This window comes from Thunnus maccoyii, chromosome 23 (genome assembly GCF_910596095.1).
Source record: "Thunnus maccoyii chromosome 23, fThuMac1.1, whole genome shotgun sequence".
NCBI lineage: Eukaryota > Metazoa > Chordata > Actinopteri > Scombriformes > Scombridae > Thunnus > Thunnus maccoyii.
Window position 1 is genome coordinate 6,524,242 of NC_056555.1, and position 24,769 is coordinate 6,549,010.

Below are 24,769 nucleotides of genomic sequence, written 5' to 3' on the forward strand. Positions count from 1 at the left end.
CCAGAGCCCCGGGTCACCCATGAGGCTAGAGGCCGCAGCCAGGATGGATCTGTTCAGGAAGCTGTGGAAGGCGAGGAAGCTGATCGTTGTGGTGTTCATTCCACTGTCCCTGCTTCCCCTGCCGCTCATCCACCCCACCAGCGTGAGTAAATGAAAGACATAATCATTTTCTTAATATAAATAGAAAAACAGAACAGAAAAGAAACTTCTGTCAGTCAGTGATCTTATAAATAAGAGAGATGTACTGTGTTATGTTGGATTTTAACATGACAAACTAAACAACTAGAATATTATACTAAAGGTATTCAACTGGAGATTACCTACACCAATGGACTTGGTGCAGATATGAGTGCCATTCAAGACCAAATCACTTGAAATTACTCCCTGGGTGCAATATGGGTCTAATAGGTGATTAATGTACCAGTGAGTGCAACAAAGACACAATGAACTCATTTCTTGAGAGGCAAAAACTGCAACATTAAACTACCACATATACTGCTTATACTCTTTTTAAATTATTATTATTATTAGAGTATTATTATACTCTTTAAAAAAAAGCAGGAGTTACTCAGTCATAATCAAATAAACCAGATAATTTAATTTTAATAAATACCTAGTAAACATCCGGCACAGCTGTAAAAAAAAACATCCAGATGATCTGTTGATGTTGAGGCTCCTGGTTGCTGCTGATGGCTGTAGTGAGCTGATGGGATTTTGCTGTGTGTGTGTGTGTGTGTGTGTGTGTGTGTGTGTGTGTGAGTGAGAGAGAGAATCAATCAAAAGGCACACTGTCTTCTGTTTTGATGAATGCTTGTCCTGAGTTGTCCCGATCATCAGCTGAGCAGTGTGTGTGGAGAGGAGATGTCGCGACATGTTGATGAGATGGAGATCAGTGGAATAGAGAGGAGGGGTGGAGGGGGAGAGTGAACAACTTGATACTCATTTAGACTCATGAGTTTCTTTTTTTTTTTGGGTGAAAAAGAAAAGATCTGTCTTACTCTGCCATGTAGCTCACGCTTGTTTTTAGAAAGATTTTCCAGAGAAGTGAAATTGCAGTGGAAACAATAGGATTATCTCAATCAGCACAAATCCAGTCTTTTGGAATAAAATGTGTTTCTCAGTGTTGCCAAGCCACAGAGTAGCTGCCTGTGTGTTAGGCTCAATGACACGCAGAGATTAAGTTTTGTTGCAGCACTGTGCTGTGTGAGTAGAAATGTCCAATGCAATAAGAAATATACAAAACCGTGTCATGTTGTTCATTCTCATATTTAGCCTTCATAGCCTTCAAATTTTCATAGTGTTTTGAAGCAATAGTTCACTTTTTGCCAAGTTATATGAAAAGATTGATACCACTCTCATATTTTACACTTGATATGGAGGTACAACTGGGAGTTAATTAGCTTAGCTTAGCACAAAGACTAGAAGCATGTGGAAACAGCTAGCCTGGTTCGCTTCAAAGTTAAAAATATGGCTTCCAGCAACTCTAAAGCTCATTAATTAAAACGTATCACCTTTGTTAGATCTGTTTTTTTTTTTAAATGTCAAAATGTCAATTTCTAGTTATACGGGGGGTTAGAATATGTGCAGGACAGTTTTTTGGCCAGGTGCAGTGACTTTCTGCAATCTCGTGTTCACTGTGAGGCTCCCAGACATTCCAGGGAGTCAGTTTGCACGGCCCAGAAATACTGCTCTTGTAAATTTGTTGCAGTTTGGTGAGTTTGAAGAATGAGTTGTCTGCTGCGTGTCAAGCTTTCAGATTCAGGGGAGTTGTACGTTGGATTTTGGAATTAATATAGGATCATGTTTAGTGAGGCTCAGACCTGCGTGATTTGTCAGCAGTCTGTTAAGTGGAGCAGCTAAAACCCTCCTTACTTGTTAAGACACTCGCATGCCGGATTGCATGATTTCCTGTGAAAAGTATTTCATTTCCATATCATATCCTGAGAAACGTCTGACCAGGTTTCAATTTTTGTGTCTTCAGTAACTGACACAGATGGTGGCGAACAGGAAACACAAATTTGAGCTTCAAAACGATCTTTCATAATGTTTTCCAATAGTCAGCCGTCTAAATGGTCCACATTTGTGTCACACACCAAAAAATCCCTTTTCATACAAATATCTATTCCAGTAATCAGGCTTTAACTTGTATGAATTCTCACCACTTAAAAACAACTGAAACATTCCAGTTTAACAAAGACAAAGGAACACACATATTCAACAAATCTTGTATTTCCCATTTCCCTTTCATCATGTCTTTATGAATTAAACATGTGAAACCAGTTTTTACCAACATTTACATGAAAGTAACACCTAGGAGGTAGTTGCTAAGCAACGTGTAATGATGGTGCAAGAGGGTTATAAATTGTGTTATAAATGAGCTCCTCTGTGTCACAGGTGTTTGTGTTTCTTATAACATCATTAATATTCAAAGAAACTGTTATGTGCTCGCAAGTTGTCTGTCAGCCAATCAGTGCAGCGTCCAGGAGCCCGTGCTGTTATGTGAGTGGTGGTGGATGTTTGGCAGGAGTAGATGGCGCAGGATGAGGCCAAGAAAGAACAAAAGAACAAAAACTTCACTACAAAGAAAAAGAAAGAAACAATCCAAGCAATTAAGTTATATAATCAATCTACCACCACGCAGGATTTTGACCCCACGTGGCTTCCTTACGACACCAGGGACCCCAGACTGTTTTGGGAATGTGACAGGGGTTCGGAGCAAGAGCACGTGTGTGCGTGTGTTTGGAGCGGTACTGTGTCCAGCTGCAGCAGAACAGTACATCTGTTGGATGCAGTCAGGCCAGGTCAGAGAGAGAGAGGGACAGAGAGAAGACACAGAAATGCAGAACCAATGGCAGCACATGCACAATGCTCAGTAACCACGCTTTCTTGTTTGTGCCATTTTGCATCCCCATATAAATTAAAAGCTTGGCTGTAAACCAGTTAAAGCATGAAGCAGGAGTGAGTCCAGCAAGACAGGTACAAATACATGTTCCCTGGGCTGCAGCAGTTACTTTTTAAATTTACACTAGTACATTGTACCTCTTAAGTATCTTGATTCTACATGAATTCTGATTCCCAGTGTGTGTGTGTGTGTGGGTGATGTTATAATGTTTGTAGATATTATTTTGTCTATATTTAGTGTTTCTCTTTTTCAAATTTCAATTTCAATTTGCGTTATTGGCATGATGTAAAGACATTTGAGTTTCTAATTATGAATAAAAACAGCTGAGTAAGAAAAAAGGTGATTATGATACAAACATGTTATATAAGAAATTACAAATAAAAACAGTGAACATTCAAGAAAATCACCCTATCATCTTTTGTTATGGTCATAAGATGTGTATCCAGTCTGATTGTACAGATACAGATGTGTCAGACACTCCATGTATTACTCATATGAATAAAAGTGCAATGTAGTTTGATGATAAAGGTATTTGTCATCTGTCTGTCCTGAATTGTTAATCTTACTGTTTTTCTGTCCTCCCAATTCAGAAGAGGAATATTGTCATCATCACACAAACATAAAGGCTTGGAAGAGCTTTTTTAAAAACTTTAATAACATTTATATTTGATGGTTTAAAAAGAAAAATATGTAGGTTCTTTTGTGGAAAGAGACAGAACAAAGCAGATCATTCCATTAAAAATGGTTTTGCAGTATAGTTACATCACATCTCATTTCATTTTACACATTTATAAGAAATAGTTTTGGGGTTGACTCATGCAGTATGTATTTGCTTTTATTTGTGAATCTGGTTTTGCATGTGAATCTTTCTGCAAAATGCCATTTAGCTCTCTGATGATTGGTTCAGGGAATATAGGTTTCTTCCAGAGCAGCTGTGACCTGATCTGCCTATCAGGAGTCTTTAAGCTACTATGTGTTTTTTTTCTAAATACCAATCATCTCCATTTCCTAAGCTGACAACAGATAACAGAGAGTTGATGAGACAATCAATGGGCTTGTGTTACATGTTGAGACAAAGATTGTCCTGTCAGCTTTAAAACTTTGGGGTTTGATGGAAACTTCTCTCTCATCTGAATCAGAATTGTTCTTAGGTCATGAAGTTTTAGACCCACATGTTGCAGACTGCAGCTGCATCATGAAAATCCCTGAAGCCACATCTGGCTCTATCACAATTATCTGTTAGTATATCTGCCAGTTAGGTTTGTTTTGACACTTTGACACTGTGTCACGTTATGGTTGCACCTCAGCTGCGTCACGTCTTTATTGCAAATCAAATGTACACTGGAAGCGTTTCAGCGGGGGAACGTTTGTTCCTCAGCAGCCACATTTCCCAGAGAGAATTGTATTCCTAAAAACAAAGTCAGTATCAAATAAATGCAACAATAAAAAAACATTTCATTTAAATAATCAATAAATGTAGACATTTATATGCATTCACAAGTTAATTTCACACTTCACAGTCATGACCTGCTGTAGCAAAAGTAGGCCCAGTGTATAAAGATAGCAGAGTGGGAAAAAAAGCTGAGATACTCTGGTCACAGTCCAACAAATTAAACATCAATATACTTTGTTTGTAACTGCCCTCCAGAACAATGCATATCCTGTAAACTTTATCTGATCTAACACCTCTAAGAGCAGGTGTTCCCCCTTCAGTTCATTGTATATTGACTTATAGTGTCTTGTGCAGTAACGAAGTATTGTTTTTAAAATCCCAATTTGCCACCAAATGCCCAAGACTGTGCTGTGTAATGGAAAAACTTGATGTGATTGGTCTAAAAAGCTCCACTGGGGCTTCAACCTTTTAGCCTTGGCAGTGTAAAAGTAGTGAAGCCTGCTGCGACACACACACAATCACACACAAAATCCCACACGAACATTGTCCATTTCACCTCAGGCACTCCAGCATCACATTCTTTTGCAGCCTCAGAAAATTAAGTGAACTTTCGCCTAATTAAAAGAAAAAAAAAAATCCCGCTTTTTGGCATCAGCAGCTGTTGTCTTCCTGTCATTCCCTATTTCCCTAAACACTTCCGTTAGTCTGAAAATAATCTGCAGGTAGGGAGAAAAAATCTGACCCCACTCTTCTTGAACTAAAATGATTTGAAGAACAATTACTTCGCGCGTTAACCTTCTTATTTCCCACATGGAAACAAACCTCAAAATCTGCTCTGACCTCAAAGCAAACTCAGGCTTTCTTCCATCAGGATACCAGCATGTATTGACATCTGCTCCTTGACACGTTTCAGGATAAAGTCTGGTTATCGCAGCGGTTGCATCAGCGACTCAGTGATTCCTGCCTCTCTGCTAACCCAGCACTTTGGCTTTAACTTGCAAAACTTGAACAGTGAAAATGAATCACTGATGAATGTTTGAGGATCTGATTGAAGCTGCGGTCTTTGTGTGGCAACTATCCTCTGATAAACAGAGACCAATAATCAATGATCAGTAACTGCTGAATCAGACCATGTGGTCTATCTCTCTCTCTGGTGGTGTGTCTTGTCCTCTGTCAGTCATGTTTGTCTCTTTTTATCTGCTCATTTAACCTCCCAATCTGCCCCAACATCTCTTCTTCTTTCCGTTCCTCACCGATGGATCAACAGTCAGACCCTGTGTTTTGCTGTAATCCTGTTATCAGGCAGGCTCCTCGATTATCTCATGTTTCCTGTGAGATTCTGTTTGAGACAGACATGCTGATTAAAACTATTAAAACTACAAATGGAGAAAGACACTGGAAGGCTAGCTGATAATGAGCAAAAACAACTTTTGACTGAACTGCAGTATGTGGAAGTGTTAATAAATACAGTTTGCAGTTAACATCATGATCATTGTCAGCTACCAATTTATCGTGTCTAAACACGATAAATTGGTAGCAATGCTTCTTTTAATGGGACATATTATGCTTTTTATGATTTTCTGTTATTTACATACTGTTATGATGTCAGATATCTATGTTAAATAGGGTCAAAGTTCCAGAAGAAATGTAGAAATGCTCCCTGCAAGTCAAAAGCCAGGGCTTCAACCTGCTGCCTGGTTTTTCCATGCATTGTTCATTTTGTCCATTCTCATATTTCGGATCAAATTTCAACTCAAACATGTACAGATGTATTTGCAAAGTTGATATCTTAAGTATAGAACGAATGAAAGAAGTGAAATCCTACTGCTACTGTTTGTTTACGTAGCTGCCGGAAGTTGGCCGAGACACAGCTTCCGGAGGCTAACCAATCAGAACAGAGTGGGTTCATTGGGAGGGGAGCCTTAAAGAGACAGGAGGTAAAACGGCCTGTTCCAGACAGAGGTTGAACTGATGGGGCGTAAAGAATCAGCATGAGTTAAATGTAAGGAGTTTTTTTGAACTGTAAATCATGCAAAGATTTTCCAGCAGAGCCCCAGATTAAAAATATAGACCTGGAAATGTGCAGAATATGTGCCATTAAAAATGATTTTGGATCCAGAGGCTCAGTTCAGTGCGACATAAAAGCTGTCAGGAAAAATACCTTTCAAAAATGTAACAAAAACTGTATTTAAGAAAAATGTTTTAAATCATATATTCTCTCTTTATGAAGTCTGTATGTGTTGTGAGGGGATTATAACATTTTCTTTGATGAAGCCCCTTTGGTTAAGAACCCAAACACCCTGTACTTTTCTCAGTCTAATCCAACAGCTGTGCCTACAGCCTGGAAACACCTTTTTCCTCTTGCCAAGTTAAATCCACAGTAAAGCATCCTAAAAAGGACCACAGGCTGTAACTGAAGTCTGACATCCTGTGCCATGAAAGCACAAACCGATGCCAAACCACTTTGTTGTCAGTCTACAAAAAGTGTTCCCCAACTTCCTTTCTGTTGGCCTTTCTCCATTGGTACTTTTGGCTGTGCTGAGTTAAGCCAAGCCAGCACATGTATATGGAAAAGGGCTATATCTGGCAGTTTATTTATTAGTTTTCATTGGCATAGTTTGGTACTTAACCTTTATATGATTAAATTTATATTTTGGGGTCTTAAGAATGACATGTCGTTTTTCATATACCTATTCATTCATTACACTACTGCCCATAAAAAGTATTAAAAACATCTAAGTCTAAATAAGATTTAGATCAAACAGTGGACAGCAGACATGGGATAAGCTTAAAGGGGTCTCATGTAATACACTTAGCAGGTGATTTGTCATATTAGAGTAATTTATTTCTGTAAAGTCCGTGGTTTAAATGGCTGTGAGGTATAAACAGGTCTGGACATGCTCCTGGAGCCCTGTGGCTAATTCTCCCCCCTCTGGGTTTATTAATTTGAGATTAACTGACCTGTTACTGGCAAGATATTTTACTGAATGTTCCTCTTACGTAAAAGTACTACGAGCTCACACAGCATGCAACAGAAGCGGGAACTGCTTAGTTTTAACGTGGGAGGCAATACTAGGCAAATAAACTGTATCCAAACATCAGATTAAAAACCATGGCTGAAAAACATGTGCAGCGACAGCATTTCTAACAGTGCTGTATGAATCAGTGGGAAGTGTCGACTTCATTTTGACTGATGTTGTTAGTGATCTTGGCCAAAATATTCTTCAGCAATTTGGGCTTTAATTGTTGACCTGGACCTGAGCACTATAAAAAGCCAAAAACACCCATCCTTATATTTGGGGTATAAAACTGTCTGTCTGGGTGATGCAAAAGATTAATGAAAGTTTTAGAAATTTTCATGAGGTCACAAGATTCCTCTTTAATTTTTAATGTTGGAGAGCATGTCGCTAAGCCCGCTGGTGTTGCAACAAAGCAGCATGAGAGGCTGGTATGTTGATATTATATAACCATAACCAGATTAAAGTAACATCAGTATGTGTTTGTGTGTGTTTTTGTGTGTGAGTGTCTGTTAGGGAGGAAAAGTGTGGCGTACTAGCCTACTAGTTAAGATGCATGTCGTATAACCGCACCGTCTACAGCAGTGGACCTTTGTTGCAAGTCACCTCCTCAGAGAGGGAAAGTGTGTGCAGCCCAGTTGTATTCTGTTGTACAAACCACACTTCCCAACACTCACACACCATACTGGTCTAGCTAAAATTTGTAATATTTGTAAGACATTTGTGTGTGTGCTCATGAATGTGTGTGTGGGGGAATAAAATTGCCAGAAAAAAAATTTGGATGACATTATAATAATCAGTAATTGATTGTTATTACTATAAAACATTTCCTAAGCCTTTATTAATATGACTTTTGTCAAAATTAAACAAATGGTGTGACATTTTACTCACTCAGCTAGTCTGGCTCTGTCCAAAGGTAAAATGTTGGATTTTTACAAACTTTTTGAACTCACAGTTCCTTCTGCCAGGTTCTGCTTTACAAACACATTTGTGGCCCAGGAATGTAACGTTAGCAAAATTTACGAAGTTGCCAAACATGCTCTTTTTTTTCTAGGAGCTTTCCACTGTGGCGTTGCAGGATAAAAAAGAAGTATGAACCTATGTCTCATCTGGTTGGAGATGAAGCATTCATTGTTCCTCGCTGTGTGTTTTTCTGCTTGCAGGAGGCATGTTGTGCGTATGTGCTGATGGTGACGGCAGTCTACTGGGTGTCTGAGGCCGTTCCCTTGGGTGCTGCCGCTCTGGTCCCTGCCTTCCTCTATCCGCTCTTTGGGGTACTCAAATCCAGTGAGGTGAGTCAAATTCAAATGGCTTTATTGGCATAACCATAACAAAATACAGTATTGTCAAAGGAGCAGATTTTAGTATTGTAATTTTGGTACTGCTTTGTTTATTTTAATTTTAATTATTACCTTACTCTTGTTCTACTTTTATTCATTTGTTGCATTTGTGGGACCAAACGCAAAGACACATTCATTGTATACTTTCATGCTCGACTAGTAAAACAGATTCTGATTCTGAGATTTAACATCTTTTCTTTACAAGAAAACCAAAGTACTTCTTAAACATGAATAAACAAAAGTAAGTCTGTTTCACTGTCTGTCTGTTTGGAATTCCAGGTCTGCAAATTTCTCTCAAAGGCTGATATATTCTCTTAAACTTTGAGTGCTGAGAAAACAAGGCTAATGAGAAAATGTTTCTCTCTTAAATAAACCTCAGAAAAAAAGTAAGAGGTAAAGAGCAGGAATCTGTGGAGCTATAAGAGTAATTATTATATTTATTTCTGTATTATAGTTTTCCCCGCAAATATATTCTGTTTTATATTCATTAGCAGCGCTAGCATGTTGTAGCATGTTTGATACTACAAATTTGAAGCTGAGTCAAATGATTATTTGGCCACTTGGGGACAGAAGAACTATGAAACAAGTTAACAGACACAATATTTACACATCCAGAAGAGCAACATTAGCATTCATTCTGAGTCTGTCAACCTGCTTAATAAAGTACAATATCCATTCTCCTTTTAGCTCTGTTTTTGTTCCACCAGCTCCAATTAAAAATATCTGGCTTTGTAGCTAGCTATATGTTCCACTTTATTCCCCAGCTAGCCGCTTACTTTGTCTGAGCCATGTGGTGCTGAGCAGTCTGCTGCTGCTGGAAACAGGTTAATGAGAGTGAAACAGGTTAATGAGAGTGCTGACACAGTAAATGTACAGTATTGAAGGTAACTGTATTTTAGGAATTTATTTGAAAACCAAAAAAAGTCAGCTAAAAGAGGCTAAAAATGGCTCCATAAAGCCACAGAGTTGGGTGATAATTCTCTGTGGGTTTTTCACTGCTAAATGTGATAAATAGTATCTACATCACTACGTTCACGTTAATTGCGGCTCTCTCAATATACATATAAGCTCAGCACTGATAATTCTAATTCTAGCTAATAGCTAATTCTGATTGCTCAGCTCAAATAAGGACATAATTGGAGTAAGTGTGATGGAGATGAGACATGGAGACTTCCCATTTTTATCGCAATATTGAGGGTTTTTTTTTAAATTTTAGGTAGCAAGTTGCTGCCATAGTAAGATTAACTGTTGTTGTAATATTACAGTGTTTCAACCTTTGTCACCCCAAAGGGGAAAAGTGCCAGAAACACTTGTTATTTAGGGCAGGCGGTAAACGTATAGGGCTTATAACAGCAATGCAGGGAAACAGCGGGGCTATGATGAATACTGGGATATCCGGTTGTGATGTTGTGTTGCTCTGCTGGAAGTAAGTCAGCTGATCAGATTGCCGTATATGCGGATATACAGTAAGTCCAGATCAGAGAGAAAATGGGTGAAAGGCCTTTCTACACTCTGAACTGCTTCACTGTGGTTTTAGTATGTGAGAGCTTTCTTGGATGTACTACATATGAGTTTCCATGACTATTTTACAATAGTGTTACTTTACTGTTCCAGTGTAAATATGGCTGCCTGTCTGAGGCGTCGTCAGTCAGCTAAGGTTTTATCAGCCATGAGTCTGTGGAGCGTTGAGACAACCCCATTAACCTGGTGCTCATCATCATTATGTTTCTCAATGTTCTTGCATCTCTGGGTACATGCATTCACACGTGCCTACACCCACCAATCACACAATTTACTGCCACTGCCATGCTTGGTCCATTACGCCCCATTGTAAAAATTGATTGGTTTGACTGATGATGAAAGCCTGCGTCGTCACTTCTTTTTTTACACCAGTAACAGTCTTAGTTTCCTCTCCATTAAACTCCATTAAACCCACCCCCCTCTTCATCTTTCTTATCAGCATTACATAAAAAGTGAGCTGTACGCCTCATGTGACCAAATCGCATTGACAGTGACAAAGCTGCCTGTTAACATTGCTGTAAGCCTCTTGTGATGGTGTTCTGTAAATATGCCAGCAGAGAGCTTTATGCAACGTTTCAGTCTATTATGGTAGTCCCAGTCTCCTCTAAACCTCCCCTCTCCCAAATGAACCCACTGTTGACGACTGGTGTGATGTCTATATGAAGCTTTACTAAATATGTACACACTCTGTCACTCATTGTATGTGTTCACTCACTTTTAAGTGTTGAATGCAACAGCATCAGTAGAACCAAGTCAGGCCCACATGTAATCTGATGAAGATTTCCCATGATCAAAATAATCAAGTATTGGCTTTGCCTTAAGACCGATATTGAAATTTATCTGAGATGACCCTGCAACAAATGACCACTGAGTACTGCTTACTGGCTGTCAGTCTGAAAGAGATGTACAGGAGAACTGATGAACAGCTTTTTTAAAGGGCGTCACTAACTGATGAGCTAACTAATTTTGGGCTACAGAGCACAGACAACCAGTCTGTAAACTGAATACTGCAGCATTTATTGTGTTTCTGTGAAACATGGAACTGGAGCTGCAACAGTTAACTGGCAAATATTGCTAATTGATGAATCATTTGGAGTCATTTCTTAAGAAGAAAATTTCTAAATTCTCTGAATGCAGCTTCTCAAATGTGAATATTTTCTGTCTTCTTTAGTCCTTTGTGATAATAAACTGAAAATCTTTGGGTTGTAGACTGTTGGTCAGGAGAAAAAAAGACATTTGAAGACATCACCTTGGGCTATGGGAAACAATTTTTTGACATTTTTCACCGTTTTCCGACATTTTGTGGACCAAACAACTAATCGATTAATTGTGAAAATAATCATTAGTTGCAGCCCTGAATTGAACTCATGTCTCACGTCTCTACATTAGATAGCTGTGAGCATTTGCATTCCTTTCCTTGACTAATTCTCTTTCAAAATCCTCTTGGAAACAGACCTACTGCTCTGATTTCAGCATAGAAATATCAGTCATAGTCACTCTAAAACGAAAGCTAGAAAACTAGAGGTTTGGTACAGACCAAGTAGTTGAGTATTTTTTTCTTTGTTTATGCAAAAAGAAATGGAAGCTATCTTTCTAAACAAAGAAATTACATTGATATTTATCAGCAGTTTTCAAAATCCTCCATCAAGTGCATGTAAATGACAGGAAGAGAGAGAGACAGTGAGAGATGGAGTCGTGCGTGAGGTGTCTGAAACAGTCCGGCAGGAGGAAGTGCAGCAGGTTTTAGGTGAGAGGTGAGGAGACGCGGGCTTACACAACGCAGTGAGGCCATGAACCCTGCGGGTGGGAAGTAGAGCAGATTAAAAAGAACAAATGGCAAACTGTAAGTGTTGATCCCAACAGAGGACGATGAAGTAGGGAAGTGGGTGAAGGCAGAAAAAGCAAAAGACACAAGAGACCTACTGTATGAAGACAATTAAAAGAGCATTTCATTTTGTGCCACAAAACAATTTATAAAAGTGTTTACATATTTTAAAATGCCTTGGGAACCCCTAGGAGGAGCTAGAGGGTGTTGCCAGGGTGATGGATATCTGGGTTTCCTTACTCAGTCTGATGCCACCGTGACCTGGTCCTGGATAAGCCCCCGGAAAATGGATGAATGGATATTTTAAAATAATAAAAATGTCATTTTTAAATTAACCATTTGAATCTTTGTGATTATGTGTTCAGGTAGCAGCAGAATACTGTAAAGATACCACTTTGCTGCTGATGGGAGTCATCTGCCTGGCTGCCTCCATAGAGAAGTGGAACCTGCACAAACGCATCGCTCTGCGCATGGTGATGATCGCAGGGGCCAAGCCTGGCATGTGAGCAGCACACACGCACCGTCACACATTCAGTAAAGTGACCCTATTCAAACACACAAATATACACTCCTTGTGCTAAGTCTTAAGCGAACACCGGTTCTCTCAAGGACACATAAACATCTCGCTCTGTCTATCATCCAGGTTGGTGCTGGGCTTCATGTGTTGCACAGTGTTCCTGTCCATGTGGCTCAGCAACACATCCACCACGGCCATGGTGATGCCCATAGCCGAGGCCGTCCTGCAGCAGCTCATCTGCACCGGCCTGGCCGACAGCCACAACGACTCCGAAACTGCGGAGGCCACGGAGGATGAAAGCGGTACGCCTGGCTCTATCGCTGCAGGGGGAGGTCATTGAACTATGAAAGCTTCCCAGCAAAGACCTTAAACAGATGTTGATAGCATTGCTTGCACTAACAATACTCACAAGACTGTGTAGATAACTGGGGTGAAGTGCAGCAGTACTGTAGTTCAAGCAAAAAAGTAAAAAAATCATGTGATGTGTTAAGAAAGCAGATTGTGGATCCAGCTGCACCAGAACAATTGCTCTTAAACAGATAAACACTCTTTGAAATTCAGTGTGTAGTCCACTTATAGTTCTCTTGCTACATTTTGTAAATGATGATGATGATGTCGTCTGCAGCTGTGTCAAACAAAGAAGAAAACTTGGACAAGAACCAGTTGGAGATGCTCTATCGCAATGACAGGTAAACGTGTGTGTGTGTTTGTGTGTCCACTGGGTGTGATGTTAATATCAAATATTTTCCTCTGTTTTCCCCATTTTCTTCTTCTTAATTGCAATTAGAGGCTGGCACTGTATTTTAAACTTGCTCGAGTTGCTGTGTCTTGTGGTTGATGAGATGAGTATTCTACCTCTCTGCCACCTGCACATATCCTAAAATTGAAGAGATTCATTACAAAATGCTACTTACAGCATTACAAATAATGCTGATTGCTGATCTCAGCTGCTGTTATAAAGGCAAAACATCTAATGGCTATTTCTATGTTGTGTTATTCTCCTATTGTATAAGACAATACAACACAATACAACTCAGATCCAATTAATAGCAACCCATCTTAAAGCAAAAATGAAAAAGTTTAAAGAAAAATCCAGCAGCAAACCAGACCTTCCCAGATTTTGCAACAGCCAAAGCCTGATAAAAGCTTTTTTTAAAACCCCAATCTTACCTGACGTCATTTTGTTATCTCATTACTGTAACTCTTCTCTTCTGCTTCCAGCAGTGACTGCACTAAACAGGAACTCTCTACACTCAGTGAGGTAAGACCTGTAAAGACTTTTTCTTTGCCAAGTAGACAGAACCCTAACCCTTAGAAAAGTAGCAGCAGAGCAGAAGAAGAATATAATTGTCTATCTCCCTCTATGTTTATTTCTCTTATTCTCAGGTACAGAGTGGGGAGGCAAATGGTTTGGGTCTGAAGGAGTTCATCAGACACACCAACGGACACTTGCCGCAGGTTAGGAACACCCACCCACCCACACACACACACACAGATTATTAGAAGTTAGTGGCAGGTGTGTGACTGTAAGGTTCCTCTCTTTCTCCCTCTCATGTCAGGTTGCGATCGAAATCCCAAATGTGAAACGGGTGAGGGCCAGGAGAGACTCCCAGTATCCCACCAAGAGGGATCACATGATCTGCAAATGCCTGTCGCTCAGCATCACCTATGCGGCGACCATCGGCGGACTCATCACTATCACCGGCACCTCCACTAACCTCATCTTTTCTGAGCAGTTTAACACGTAGGTACACACATGCACACACAAACACTTGTGCACTGAGGAGGAAAAAAAAATCCCTCTACCCTGCTGGAAGGTGGTCAAGTAGAAACCCGGCGACAGAATCCGCTCAAAGTAAAAACTGGTATCAGAAAGATGTTTTAGCGTCAGCTCAGGGTGACTGTAGACTCCATCTGAACTTTCAGGCCTGTTTAGAGCTTGTTTGATTTCTTTGCTGCAGTGCTGCTCTGACTGAAACCGTTCATGTTAACTTTTGTCTGGGGGGCACAAAGGGTCTGAGATCAAACTAATCAGCCTTTACAGTCCTGACAGAGCCGATTTCCTCCAGCCGCTGCACTAAGCCCGGCAGAATGGCCTCTTTCATGTCGCAGCTTGTTGGACAAAGGTCAGGTTTTGATTTTGCGTGTGTGGGGTTGTATGTGCGTGTGGCAGCGGTTGTACTCCTGAAGTGATGTTACCAGGAACAGCAATCAGTCCAAGCATTAAATATGAAAATCCCCAAATCAGACCTTTGAGTTTGAGTTTAGTTAGTCAGATGATTGCAAGTCAGACTGTCAGATTTAGTACAATAGAGAAATAAGGCACTCAACTTTTTTTTTTTTAAAACATAGTTGAAGTCAGCTTCCATATATAAGGTGAGGGAGTTCTTGGTTATTTAGGTTGGTGTTTTTATGTGTGTGTTCGGGTCAGTCAGTCCAAGTACTGGTCTGTAACAAGTCCATGCTAGTACGACAAGGCCAAGTAATCATCTTGACGGCACACTTGACACTTGAACTTGTGACTGAGTTAAATGATCAATATCTAGCCTTTCGGGAAAGCTTTGTTTTTGTCATAACAGCACAGATACACATATACACATAAACATACTGGAAAGCAGTCGGTATAAGATCATTCACATATTCTGTGCTGTTAATCGGGCTCTCATTAGGCTATCTTTATGTCCTCATTTTGATGTCCTATGATCTGTTGTCCTTTTATTCCTTATTTTGTTAAAGTTACTGGATATTGTGTTACAGTCAAATTCAGAGGTTGCAGATCTGATCTTTTTATTTCATTAAGATGCTCATTTCTTAATGCAAACTATTACTTTACCTACAGTAAATAAGCTCTGATGTTCACTGATTAATATTATTATGTCTGGTAAATTGGTAAATTGATGTCTAGGAATTGAGGTTTTGCTTGTCCTGGTTATTGTACACATTATTTACATGTCATTAGAAAATCAAAATCTGCACGACAAGCAAAACAGGCAACCATGAATGTTATCAACAGGATATTGTGGATTTGATAGCTTCATTTTATTAGTGCATGTGTGCAGCAGCTTTGTCACAGGTATGTTATGTTAAGAGGTCATGTTTTCAGGTCCTGGTTTTGTGTTCTTCTTTACACTGATGTACTGTAAATGTTTGACATTTTTCTCTTAAAACTGTCATAACTCTTTGCTTATATCAGTTATTATCTTCCTGATAGTGATCACAGACTGTAGGCCATAATGTACCTACATTTATATTTATTAGTAGTGATTACATCAGTGGTTTTCATTGTTTTAATTAGATTTGAATCAAATTTGAATAGATTTTTCTGTCCCCAAACCTCTTATCTTACATTCACAGTTTATTCTTATTTATTCCCCAGTATATGATCCATATTAATAAATAAATATAAATAAAAGTCAAGATTGATATGATGGATGCCTGAGGACTATTGAAGGGAGGGCTGAGTTGGTTTCTGCAGGACACACATGATCATCATCTTTGATTGTCACCTTTGCCCTGCTTAGAGAGTGCAGTGAAGCACGTCTGAGCAAACACACTTTATCACCTATACAGCTTTGGATGACACAACAGTGGAGACTTAGGAGTGCTCCGTTAAAGCTTTAAGTGCACAGGAAGATGAAAAACAGCTGATCAGAAGCAAGGTGCCACACTTCACAGATAATATATTCATATTGAAGTAATACACTTTACCAGAAATTCCTAGAATGACTAAAAAGCAGCTACAGAACATCATGGTTTGAGACAGATAGGAGCTAAAGTCAAAAGAATTTTTACAGCAACCATTGCTACATTGTGTTGCTGCTCGTTGGAATAAAGTTGAACTCTGTTAATCTCTTGTCAAGTTGCTGACATCCATCTGTCCATCGTCATTGTGCTCTATCGCTCTTTGTTTCTAAAAGCTCACTTTAGATAAATGACTAGTGATCAATTTTGACTCTTGTCACTGAGCCTGAATGGAAGATAAGAAAACTTTAGAAACTCTTAAAGAAGCTGCTACTATCACTGCTTCTGTTACTTTTGCACTCTTTCTTCATCGCTTAAAAGCATAATTTGGAAAACTGAGTTTACTCTGAAAGTTAAAGAACGAGTTCTAATCAAACCTTGGTAATATTTTTTTAAACTTTAAGTTATTGTATATCTTCTGGACACTGCATGAACAAAATATTAGAGACACTTTATCTTTTCATGATGTCTCCTGATATGGTTAAATTCAGTTAAAAGCCATTATCTGTTATTGATTTTCCTTCACAACAGAGGTTATGGAACTACAGAGAGGCACGTAGGTTGGGGGAAGATTTGCTTGGTGAAAGTGCTGCAGTATGAATGTAGGAATGCACTTAAAACAAATTATGTTTTCTAATGAAGTCAAAACAATAACTGAAAGTGCAACAATGACTGTTCAGTGACTCACTGTGGCTCCTGACTTGTATTTTAATAAACCAGGGCATGCTGCAGGAAGTCCTGTTGGTTTTACTGTCATGGCACAGAGTAGTGATACTCTCATTGAGTCACCTCTTGTCAGTGTGGAGAGTCAGATGCTGCTACACAGATAAGATGATGGGAATGACAGCAGCTGTCAGTCACAGCAAACACTCAAGACCAATGCGAGGTCAAAGTAGGGGCTTGATGGGTGTTGTATGGTTATTTTTAACCTGGATAAGGTCACATTTCCATCAATAAGTGCTGTCATTGGTCACTAGGGCTGGGTATTCGTACTCAATAGCTTTAAGGTATTGATTGAAATAACCCAGTGACAAGAGTCAAAACTGATCACTACTCATTATCTAAAGTGAGCGATAGAACACAATAATGACTGACAGAGGGATGTCAGCAACTTGACAAGAAATTAACAGAGTTCAATTTGAGACAAGAGATTAACAGAGCTCAAATCAAAACTTGATACTACTTGCCTCTAGTCAAACGATACCTCCATTTGATCCTTTTTGTACCCAGATCTAGAAAAAAATGACTATTTGTATGATTTTGCTCGCAGCCAATCACTGCAAGCGTTCTTCGATTTAATGCGACATGTGATTAGCCCACTACAGCAGCAGCTACAACCCATACAGTCTGTGGTGATAATACTTCATTATACAGTTTTTTAAATGATACCCAGCCCTAGTGGTCACAAAGTTCAGCATGGAAAGAGACTATATGTGGTATTTAAACATCAATATATCAAATATTCATGTATCAAATCAATGAAACATCATGTTATCATATAATAGACTATACATTTCAACCTACACGCACACGCTGATATCCTAAACTAACTCTCTGTGTGTTTTTCTCTCTCTAGTCGTTATCCGGATGCGAAGGTAATAAACTTTGGCACGTGGTTCATCTTCAGCTTCCCCATCGCCATCATCATGCTGGTCCTCACCTGGCTGTGGCTGCACTTCCTCTTCCTCGGCTGCAAGTGAGTGCGTGTGTGTTTGGATGTATGTTTTAGAGACTGTATCTTACTGTGCATGTGTGTGTGATTATGGTGGTGTCTGTGTCCTACTTGTCCACCTCTAAGTAATACATCTTATCATTATGGATTCATGATAATCCCTCTGTCTGTACGCTGTTGAGTTGTGGTGCCATTTGGTGTCCTGTGGCTGCAGCTGGGAGAACTCTGAGTGCATGTGTCAGGTCACTTCTTTGCTGTGTGTGTTCAGCTTCAGGGAAACGTGCTCGCTGAGTAAGAAACGCAAAACCAGGAGAGAGATGCTGTCAGAGAAGAGGATCCATGAGGAGTATGCAAAATTGGGACCCATCAGGTAATTTTACTGACTAGATGTCACACTGATTTTTCAATTTCTTTGAACTTTTTGAGGTTGTGATCAAGGGAATTTGTTCAGTTCCTGTGGGGACTTTGAGGTAATATAATGGAATTTTAAAAATGTGCCACTTCCCAGGAAAAAGCAGATAGTGTCTCCTCTGTGTTTGATACATTTATCATATCAAACTAGACTGAAAAACAACATTAACACACCAGGAAGGAAGACCATTCTGAAGTGGTCTTAGCTACTGGGTGATTTTGAGACCTTTAAAGGCCAAGTGAACATCTCAACAACACTTTTAGCACTAACCTGTGTGTGTGTGCATGTTACTTATACACCAAGACATGACATTGTGGGGGAAATCATGTTGTCACTCATGTAATTGCTACTCACAGGCTTTTGTGGTTTCTGTGTGTATCTTTCCCAGCTACCCAGAGGTTGTGACCGGGGTTTTCTTCATCCTGATGACTGTGCTGTGGTTCACCAGAGAGCCTGGCTTCGTGCCTGGCTGGACGTCTCTTTTTGAGAAGTAAGAACCCACAGTGTTGCGACACACCACCACATGTGGTGTTGTTATCACTAACAGGTGTTAGTGATCAGCCAGTGACCAGTGGCTTCAGGTAGTGCAGTGTTTCAGTAACAAATACAAAAACACACATTAAACTATATAAAATATAATACAGTGTCTTGAAAAGTACTGTAAGATAGAGTTCAGTAGAGGTACCTTTAGATTAGGTTTACATACTGAACATCTATCTGTAAAAGACTGTTCCCTTTCTTCCTCTTCTGTATCTGTAAATTTTCTGTGTGTTCTCCCTCTCTTAGAAAAGGCTATAGGACCGATGCAACCGTGTCTGTCCTTCTGGGCTTCCTGCTCTTCCTCATCCCTGCCAGGCGACCCTTCTCCTCATCCTCCTCCAGCTATAGAAACACAGGTCAGGACTGTGCACTCCTATATTCAGCAGTGTTTGATATACCTGTTTAATGTTTGGTTTATTTCCTCAGTGCACCAGACGGGTAGGTTTAACATATCAGTACAAGTGAAGTTGAATCAAACACAAAGAAGTATTTTAAGTCATGATGATGTGCTAAGTTTGTGTTAATTTAAAAAAGGGTAAGGGAAACCTAGTGGAACACAAAAACTGAATATTAACACAAAAGTAAACAAACATGTATTTTTTCCTTTATTGAAAATAAGCAGTCCTACCACAGAATAAATGATTTTTAGAAAGCTTTGTAAACATTTAGCTCTGTTCATAAATCATGCACAAGCATTATTATGTTCTTATAATCTCAAACTTTGTGACAGAGTTAGAAAATCATACACAGTTACCTTGCGATGCTCTAGTTTCAACAGCCTGTGCAGGCTGATTTATTGCCTGTATGCTGCAGGTTCACTGGGTCACAGAAACCTGTTTTAACAGAAAAACTTTAGACTTCAGACACTGGTGTTTTTCACGGTTGTGCAACAGTTTGAAGAAAACTGGAAAAAGTCTGATATTTAGTGCTGACACTCATCAGTCCACTAACCCATAAACACCATAACCTGAGAGTGACACAGGTGATGTTCAGGCATGCAAACAACTGCAAACCATTTGTTTTTTCACAAGTTATGATGTTGAGAGGTAAATACAAACTGAACTAAATTATGTTCAAAAATTTTACTATTTTTAAATGTTATGGTACACAAGATTTTACATGTATTTACTGCTTTAGAACATATCTTTATCATTCAGTAGAAACTCATCTCATCTGTTTTTTTAATTCACAATATTCAAATCAAGAAAATAGAAAAAATATCGACATCAAAATAATTCAGATTCATAAATATGATGCTAATTTATTTTTTGTTAATAAAAATCACAGATCACCCCCCTAGCTGGTAGTATTAGCTGTCTTGACACACATTCTGTGGTTTTGAACCATCAGATGACGACTCAGATTCGGACCCACTGGCTCCCATGATCACCTGGAAAGACTTCCAGAGACTGATGCCGTGGGAGATCGTCATCCTGGTGGGAGGAGGCTATGCATTGGCTGCTGGTTGCAAGGTATGGTACCTTACATGTGTCAGTGTTGTATCTGTATCTCATGGATCCTCTGTCATGCTCCTCTCCATCAGGGAAACAGTGTAACATTGAAAGGTTGATGTGATTGCAGCATGGGGGTGAGAGACTGACTGTAGTCACATGTATTGTGTGCAGGTGTCAGGCTTATCAGTGTGGATCGGCAGACAGCTGGAGCCCATGAGTGGTCTTCCTCCCTGGGCCGTCACCCTGCTGGCCTGCCTGCTGGTGTCAGCGGTCACAGAGTTCGCCTCCAACCCCGCAACTCTCACCGTCTTCCTGCCCATCCTGTCTGCCCTGGTACGACCCTCACTCTTTCACACACTTACCCTCAACACAATGACCCGGTCCTTATTAATTATCATGAAAAAATATCACATAAAGGAGTGACAGAGAGTAGGAAAGATGAGTAGGGGGATTGCAGAAGAAGAGGACAGATCGATCAATTGGTAGTAATATACAAGCACCAAGCACAACCAGATCACCATCTGCAATTTGTGCAAACAAGCTGGAGGATGAGTTGGGTTTGAGCTGAGGGTCTGCAGGGGCCTGTAACTCATAGTGGGACTCTAGCAGCCTATTTCACCTGCTTGTAAGTTGGGAGACACCAAAGAGGAGATAGGCATTGTGAAAATTCTGATTTGTGTGTAAAGTATGTCATGTCAGATTTATGTCTACATATAAAAGTGGTACAAACAGGGTAGAAATGATCAGATTTAATGTACTTTTTCCATTTTATAACATACACCCTATACATGATGTGTGTCACATACCAGCCAAATGTGAACTTTTCCAGGTGGTGTCAAACAACCTGTTACATAAATATTACATACTTCAAGAGCAGTATGCATGCCACAATTCAGAGGGAAAGTCAAGCTCAGAAAAAAATGTGTAACACAGTTCTAAAGTCTGCTCCAACATCACACACTTTGAATAAATAAACCAATGAAGAAGTAATTTCCTCTGTAAAAACTTGTACTGGCACACTGGCAAAACAAGCAAACATGTTTCATCTACTTTTCAAAGGACTGTTTATGCAGAATTGAAGAAGTTTCTCTATAAAAGCACAGACTTCCGCATTAGGGGCCATTTTCAAATAACAGCATTACTTAGACTTTGCTTCCCCCATGTGGAGAAGTGCTTCCTAATCTCATATTGGTCAAAGGGAAAGCTAACGTACACGTGAGGGTGAATATGCTTCACTATTGCTCTGAGAATGTAATGGGCCTATGACAAAGGGTTGCTAAAGCAGTTTGTAACACTCGTGTGACCTCTGACCTCTCCCCTGTCCCTCACCTTCCCATCTACCTTCCTTTCTCTTCTTCCTTTGTTTTCTCTTTTTCTTCTTCTTTCCCTCCGTCCAGTCGGAGACTCTGCACATCAACCCCCTCCACACTTTGATCCCCTCCACCATGTGCGTGTCATTTGGGGTCATGCTTCCAGTGGGGAACCCCCCCAACGCCATCGTCTTCAGTTACGGCCACGTGAAGATCAGCGACATGGTACGACTCACACACACAAACACTCACAAAGTCACATGCTCGTCCTGCACCTGCAGCATCAAAAGGCTCGTGGGTACAGCGTGTCAAAGTTGTTTTACATAATCAGAGGGATGAAGATTTTTTACTTCTTAACTCCTGGTGAACCAAAAGACTTTTAGCATATTTCAATTTGGCTTTTCATTCATCCATACATTTATTTTATCTCTCTTTTCTCTTTTTCTTCTTCAGGTAAAAGCAGGTTTCGGGGTGAACCTGATTGGCGTGGCGGTGGTGATGTTGGCCATCACCACGTGGGGCGTTCCCCTCTTCAACCTGACTGAGTTCCCAGCCTGGGCGGTGGCCAGGAACATCACCGGGAGCTTATAACCACCGTCGGAGCGGAGCCAGTGGCAAGAAGAGGCCATGAATGACTGACTGAGAGACAGATAGAGTTTATGAAATGGGGCAGTGTTTCTGTGAGGAAAGACAATAAGAAAAAGACATGTTGTGTCTCAAGAGGATGGACTTTTTTAGGCTGATTAGACTGCTCCTGAAGGAGGAAGATGGATGGAGGGAAGAAGAAGAGGAGGACGAACCATTACCTGTTGCTTAGACGTATGAATCAGAATTATATTACAGGGCATTACAACCTATCCAATGTTGAATAAGAGGGCAGCCTTTGTCAAAGTGTCCACTACGGGGAGCTCTGACATCCAGCATAAACTTTTTTTTAATTTTTTTTTTTTACATCTGTTAACAAAATTGGACAGAGATTCTGTTTTCACTGAATCACTAAAAGCTACAAACATATTTGGTGGTGATCAGGAACTGATATGATAGAAACAATAATGTACATTTTTAGTGTTCTCAGAGCCAGATCATGCCTTCCTCTGTGGGTTAGGCATCGTTTAGATTTAGAAAAAAAAAAAAAGAAAAAGCTATGTAGCCAATGTAGGCAAGCCTCTTTTTACTGCATGCTTGCTAAACTGCTGCTGCACTTAAACTACATGTATTGCTCTTTAGCCAGCCAGTATATATTCCAACATGGTGGGCTGGTGACAAGTTAGCTGAGAGTTTTGACTTTTCTTACACTGCTCAGTGTAAGAGAAAGAGATGACTGCTGTATTAAAGCAAGATTAATGCATGAAAAGAGGCTTCTACTGTGGCTGTCGATGTACTGTATGCATAGAGCTACTTATTATCAAGCATTTTGGATGTACTCATTATCTTTTCATAAGAGTCTATATGCTCTGTTTCTAGTGAGAAAAGAGCCTGTGCATATTAAGTGACAAACTGAAAGCCTGTACACTGTCCATATATGTTCTAAGCTGCTATCTGTATCGATTTTGAAGTCTAGACCTCTTAATATCTGCCTGATGTCTTTACCAAAGTTTCTGAAGATGACTGTGTGCTCTATCATACTGTGAGCATTTCAGTGCTTGTTGGTCATGTTTGCTCAAAGCACCTTGCAGTACCACTAGTGCCTTTACCATATACCATTGTCTGTTATACTTCAGTTTTAGCATCTGTTGAGGGAACCAAACCCCCAACTCTGACAGTGTTACTGCCTCACTGTAACCTCTGAGCAGTGCAGGAACCTGATTCTGTACCATCCTCCTCAAATCACAATGAGTCTTCCACCAGTTGAGATTGCTGATGATAGGAGTAGTGTTATTGCTTTTTACTGTACTTTTTACTTGACACCAAGAACGGATACTGTACTGTATACAAGTTATAGAAAATCCCAGGTTGGTCATACTGTAATGTTTTATGGTAACTCAATTTCTAAGCTTTCCTTTTCTTGTATTGTATCTTTTTTTTCTCGTTTTGTAGTTTGGACGAGTTGTAGACTTGAAAAGTTAGACACACTCCAGCCATCATTCTGTGTATTCAGCTGGGTGCTTATGATTCTACAAACGAGGCCCCTAACTGTGCTCCTTAATGACTTCTTTGTCTTCGGCATGTTGGTCGGACATTGCTTTTATGTGCTGCTGAATATATTTGAAATACTTGCAAATTTCACATGAACACTTTTAGAATTTAGACAATGAACTTGTGAAATCAGAGAAAAATTGACTAGTTATACACTTTATCAAATAGCGATAGCGACACTAATTATCACAACAAATTGTTTTAATGAAATTTGTTACGTTAGCATGTTAAGCAACAGGATGACCGGGTTAGGGATTTCGTGGAGATGTGACTTTTCACCTGGAATATGAACGCAGAAAGTTCTGATTTTGAGTTATTTTTGAATGCAGCATCCAAATCATTTAAGGAAGAGAGAAAGAGCGAGCGGGCACAGGGTTGTATGGTACAGTAGTTTGTTCAATCAATTGTAAAATCACTTTAACTATTGTCTGGTGGTAAAAAGGTGTGCACAAAACATTCACTGTACTGTGCAAAAATGTACAAGATGTGTTTTATATTTTTACACAAATTTTAAATGTAATTTGTGGCTTTTTTTTATATCACTGCATTATAAGTTTAGGTCTTAGTGTAGGCAGAATCAGAGGCCTACGTTTTACTTTTTTGTAATTTATTCAGTTCTACTGAAGTTTTCATATATCTTGGTGGTGTCGCAGCAGTGACCTTCAACCCAGAGGCCACATACCTTTGTAAATACATACAGATTTGTAATATAAAGATAATGTGCCTTTGCTTGTTTCCAAATGAGCTGTAATATTCCGAAATTACATGTTTACCTTGATGTTTCATTCATATCCAAGTCAGGCACAGACTAGAGTTAGGATGACAAAAACAGTATACATGTACAATAATAAAACCACTAAAACCACTGAGTTCACTTTACTTTGTTTGCAAACAACACAACTAATCAGTCACATGTTTGAGATTTTGCCCCATGAGTCTCACTCCTGGAATAAAACTATTAAGTGTCAGCAACCACTGAAGATCAGAAT

At 39.7% G+C, this 24,769-nt stretch overlaps 1 protein-coding gene across 4 annotated transcripts; it reads left to right on the forward strand.

Moving 5' to 3' along the window:
• Positions 1 to 6: 6 nt before the first annotated feature.
• slc13a4 (solute carrier family 13 member 4) lies at positions 7 to 24,649 on the forward strand. Of its 4 annotated transcripts, none has more exons than XM_042403622.1 (16): positions 7 to 142; positions 8,476 to 8,604; positions 12,364 to 12,500; positions 12,642 to 12,817; positions 13,141 to 13,204; positions 13,737 to 13,776; positions 13,902 to 13,973; positions 14,075 to 14,259; positions 17,833 to 17,952; positions 18,197 to 18,298; positions 18,729 to 18,830; positions 19,127 to 19,236; positions 20,231 to 20,352; positions 20,506 to 20,667; positions 21,732 to 21,869; positions 22,098 to 24,649. In XM_042403622.1, the coding sequence occupies exons 1-16, from the start codon at positions 20 to 22 to the stop codon at positions 22,233 to 22,235; spliced, it is 1,920 nt and encodes a 639-aa protein (XP_042259556.1). In that variant the 5' UTR covers positions 7 to 19; the 3' UTR covers positions 22,236 to 24,649. The 4 variants fall into 4 exon arrangements, with proteins under 4 accessions (XP_042259556.1, XP_042259558.1, XP_042259559.1 ...); XM_042403624.1 differs by having other exon boundaries at positions 13,740 to 13,776; XM_042403625.1 differs by lacking the exon at positions 7 to 142 and adding an exon at positions 8,055 to 8,228.
• The last annotated feature ends 120 nt before the right edge of the window (positions 24,650 to 24,769 follow it).

Excerpts from the sequence above, each read along its gene's own strand:
- slc13a4 (XM_042403622.1), top strand. The coding sequence starts at position 20 with ATGAGGCTAGAGGCCGCAGCCAGGATGGATCTGTTCAGGAAGCTGTGG. Across the intron at positions 17,953-18,196 it reads TTCCTCTTCCTCGGCTGCAA|CTTCAGGGAAACGTGCTCGC; the intron begins GTGAGTGCGTGT and ends GTGTGTGTTCAG. Across the intron at positions 19,237-20,230 it reads CTCCAGCTATAGAAACACAG|ATGACGACTCAGATTCGGAC; the intron begins GTCAGGACTGTG and ends TTGAACCATCAG.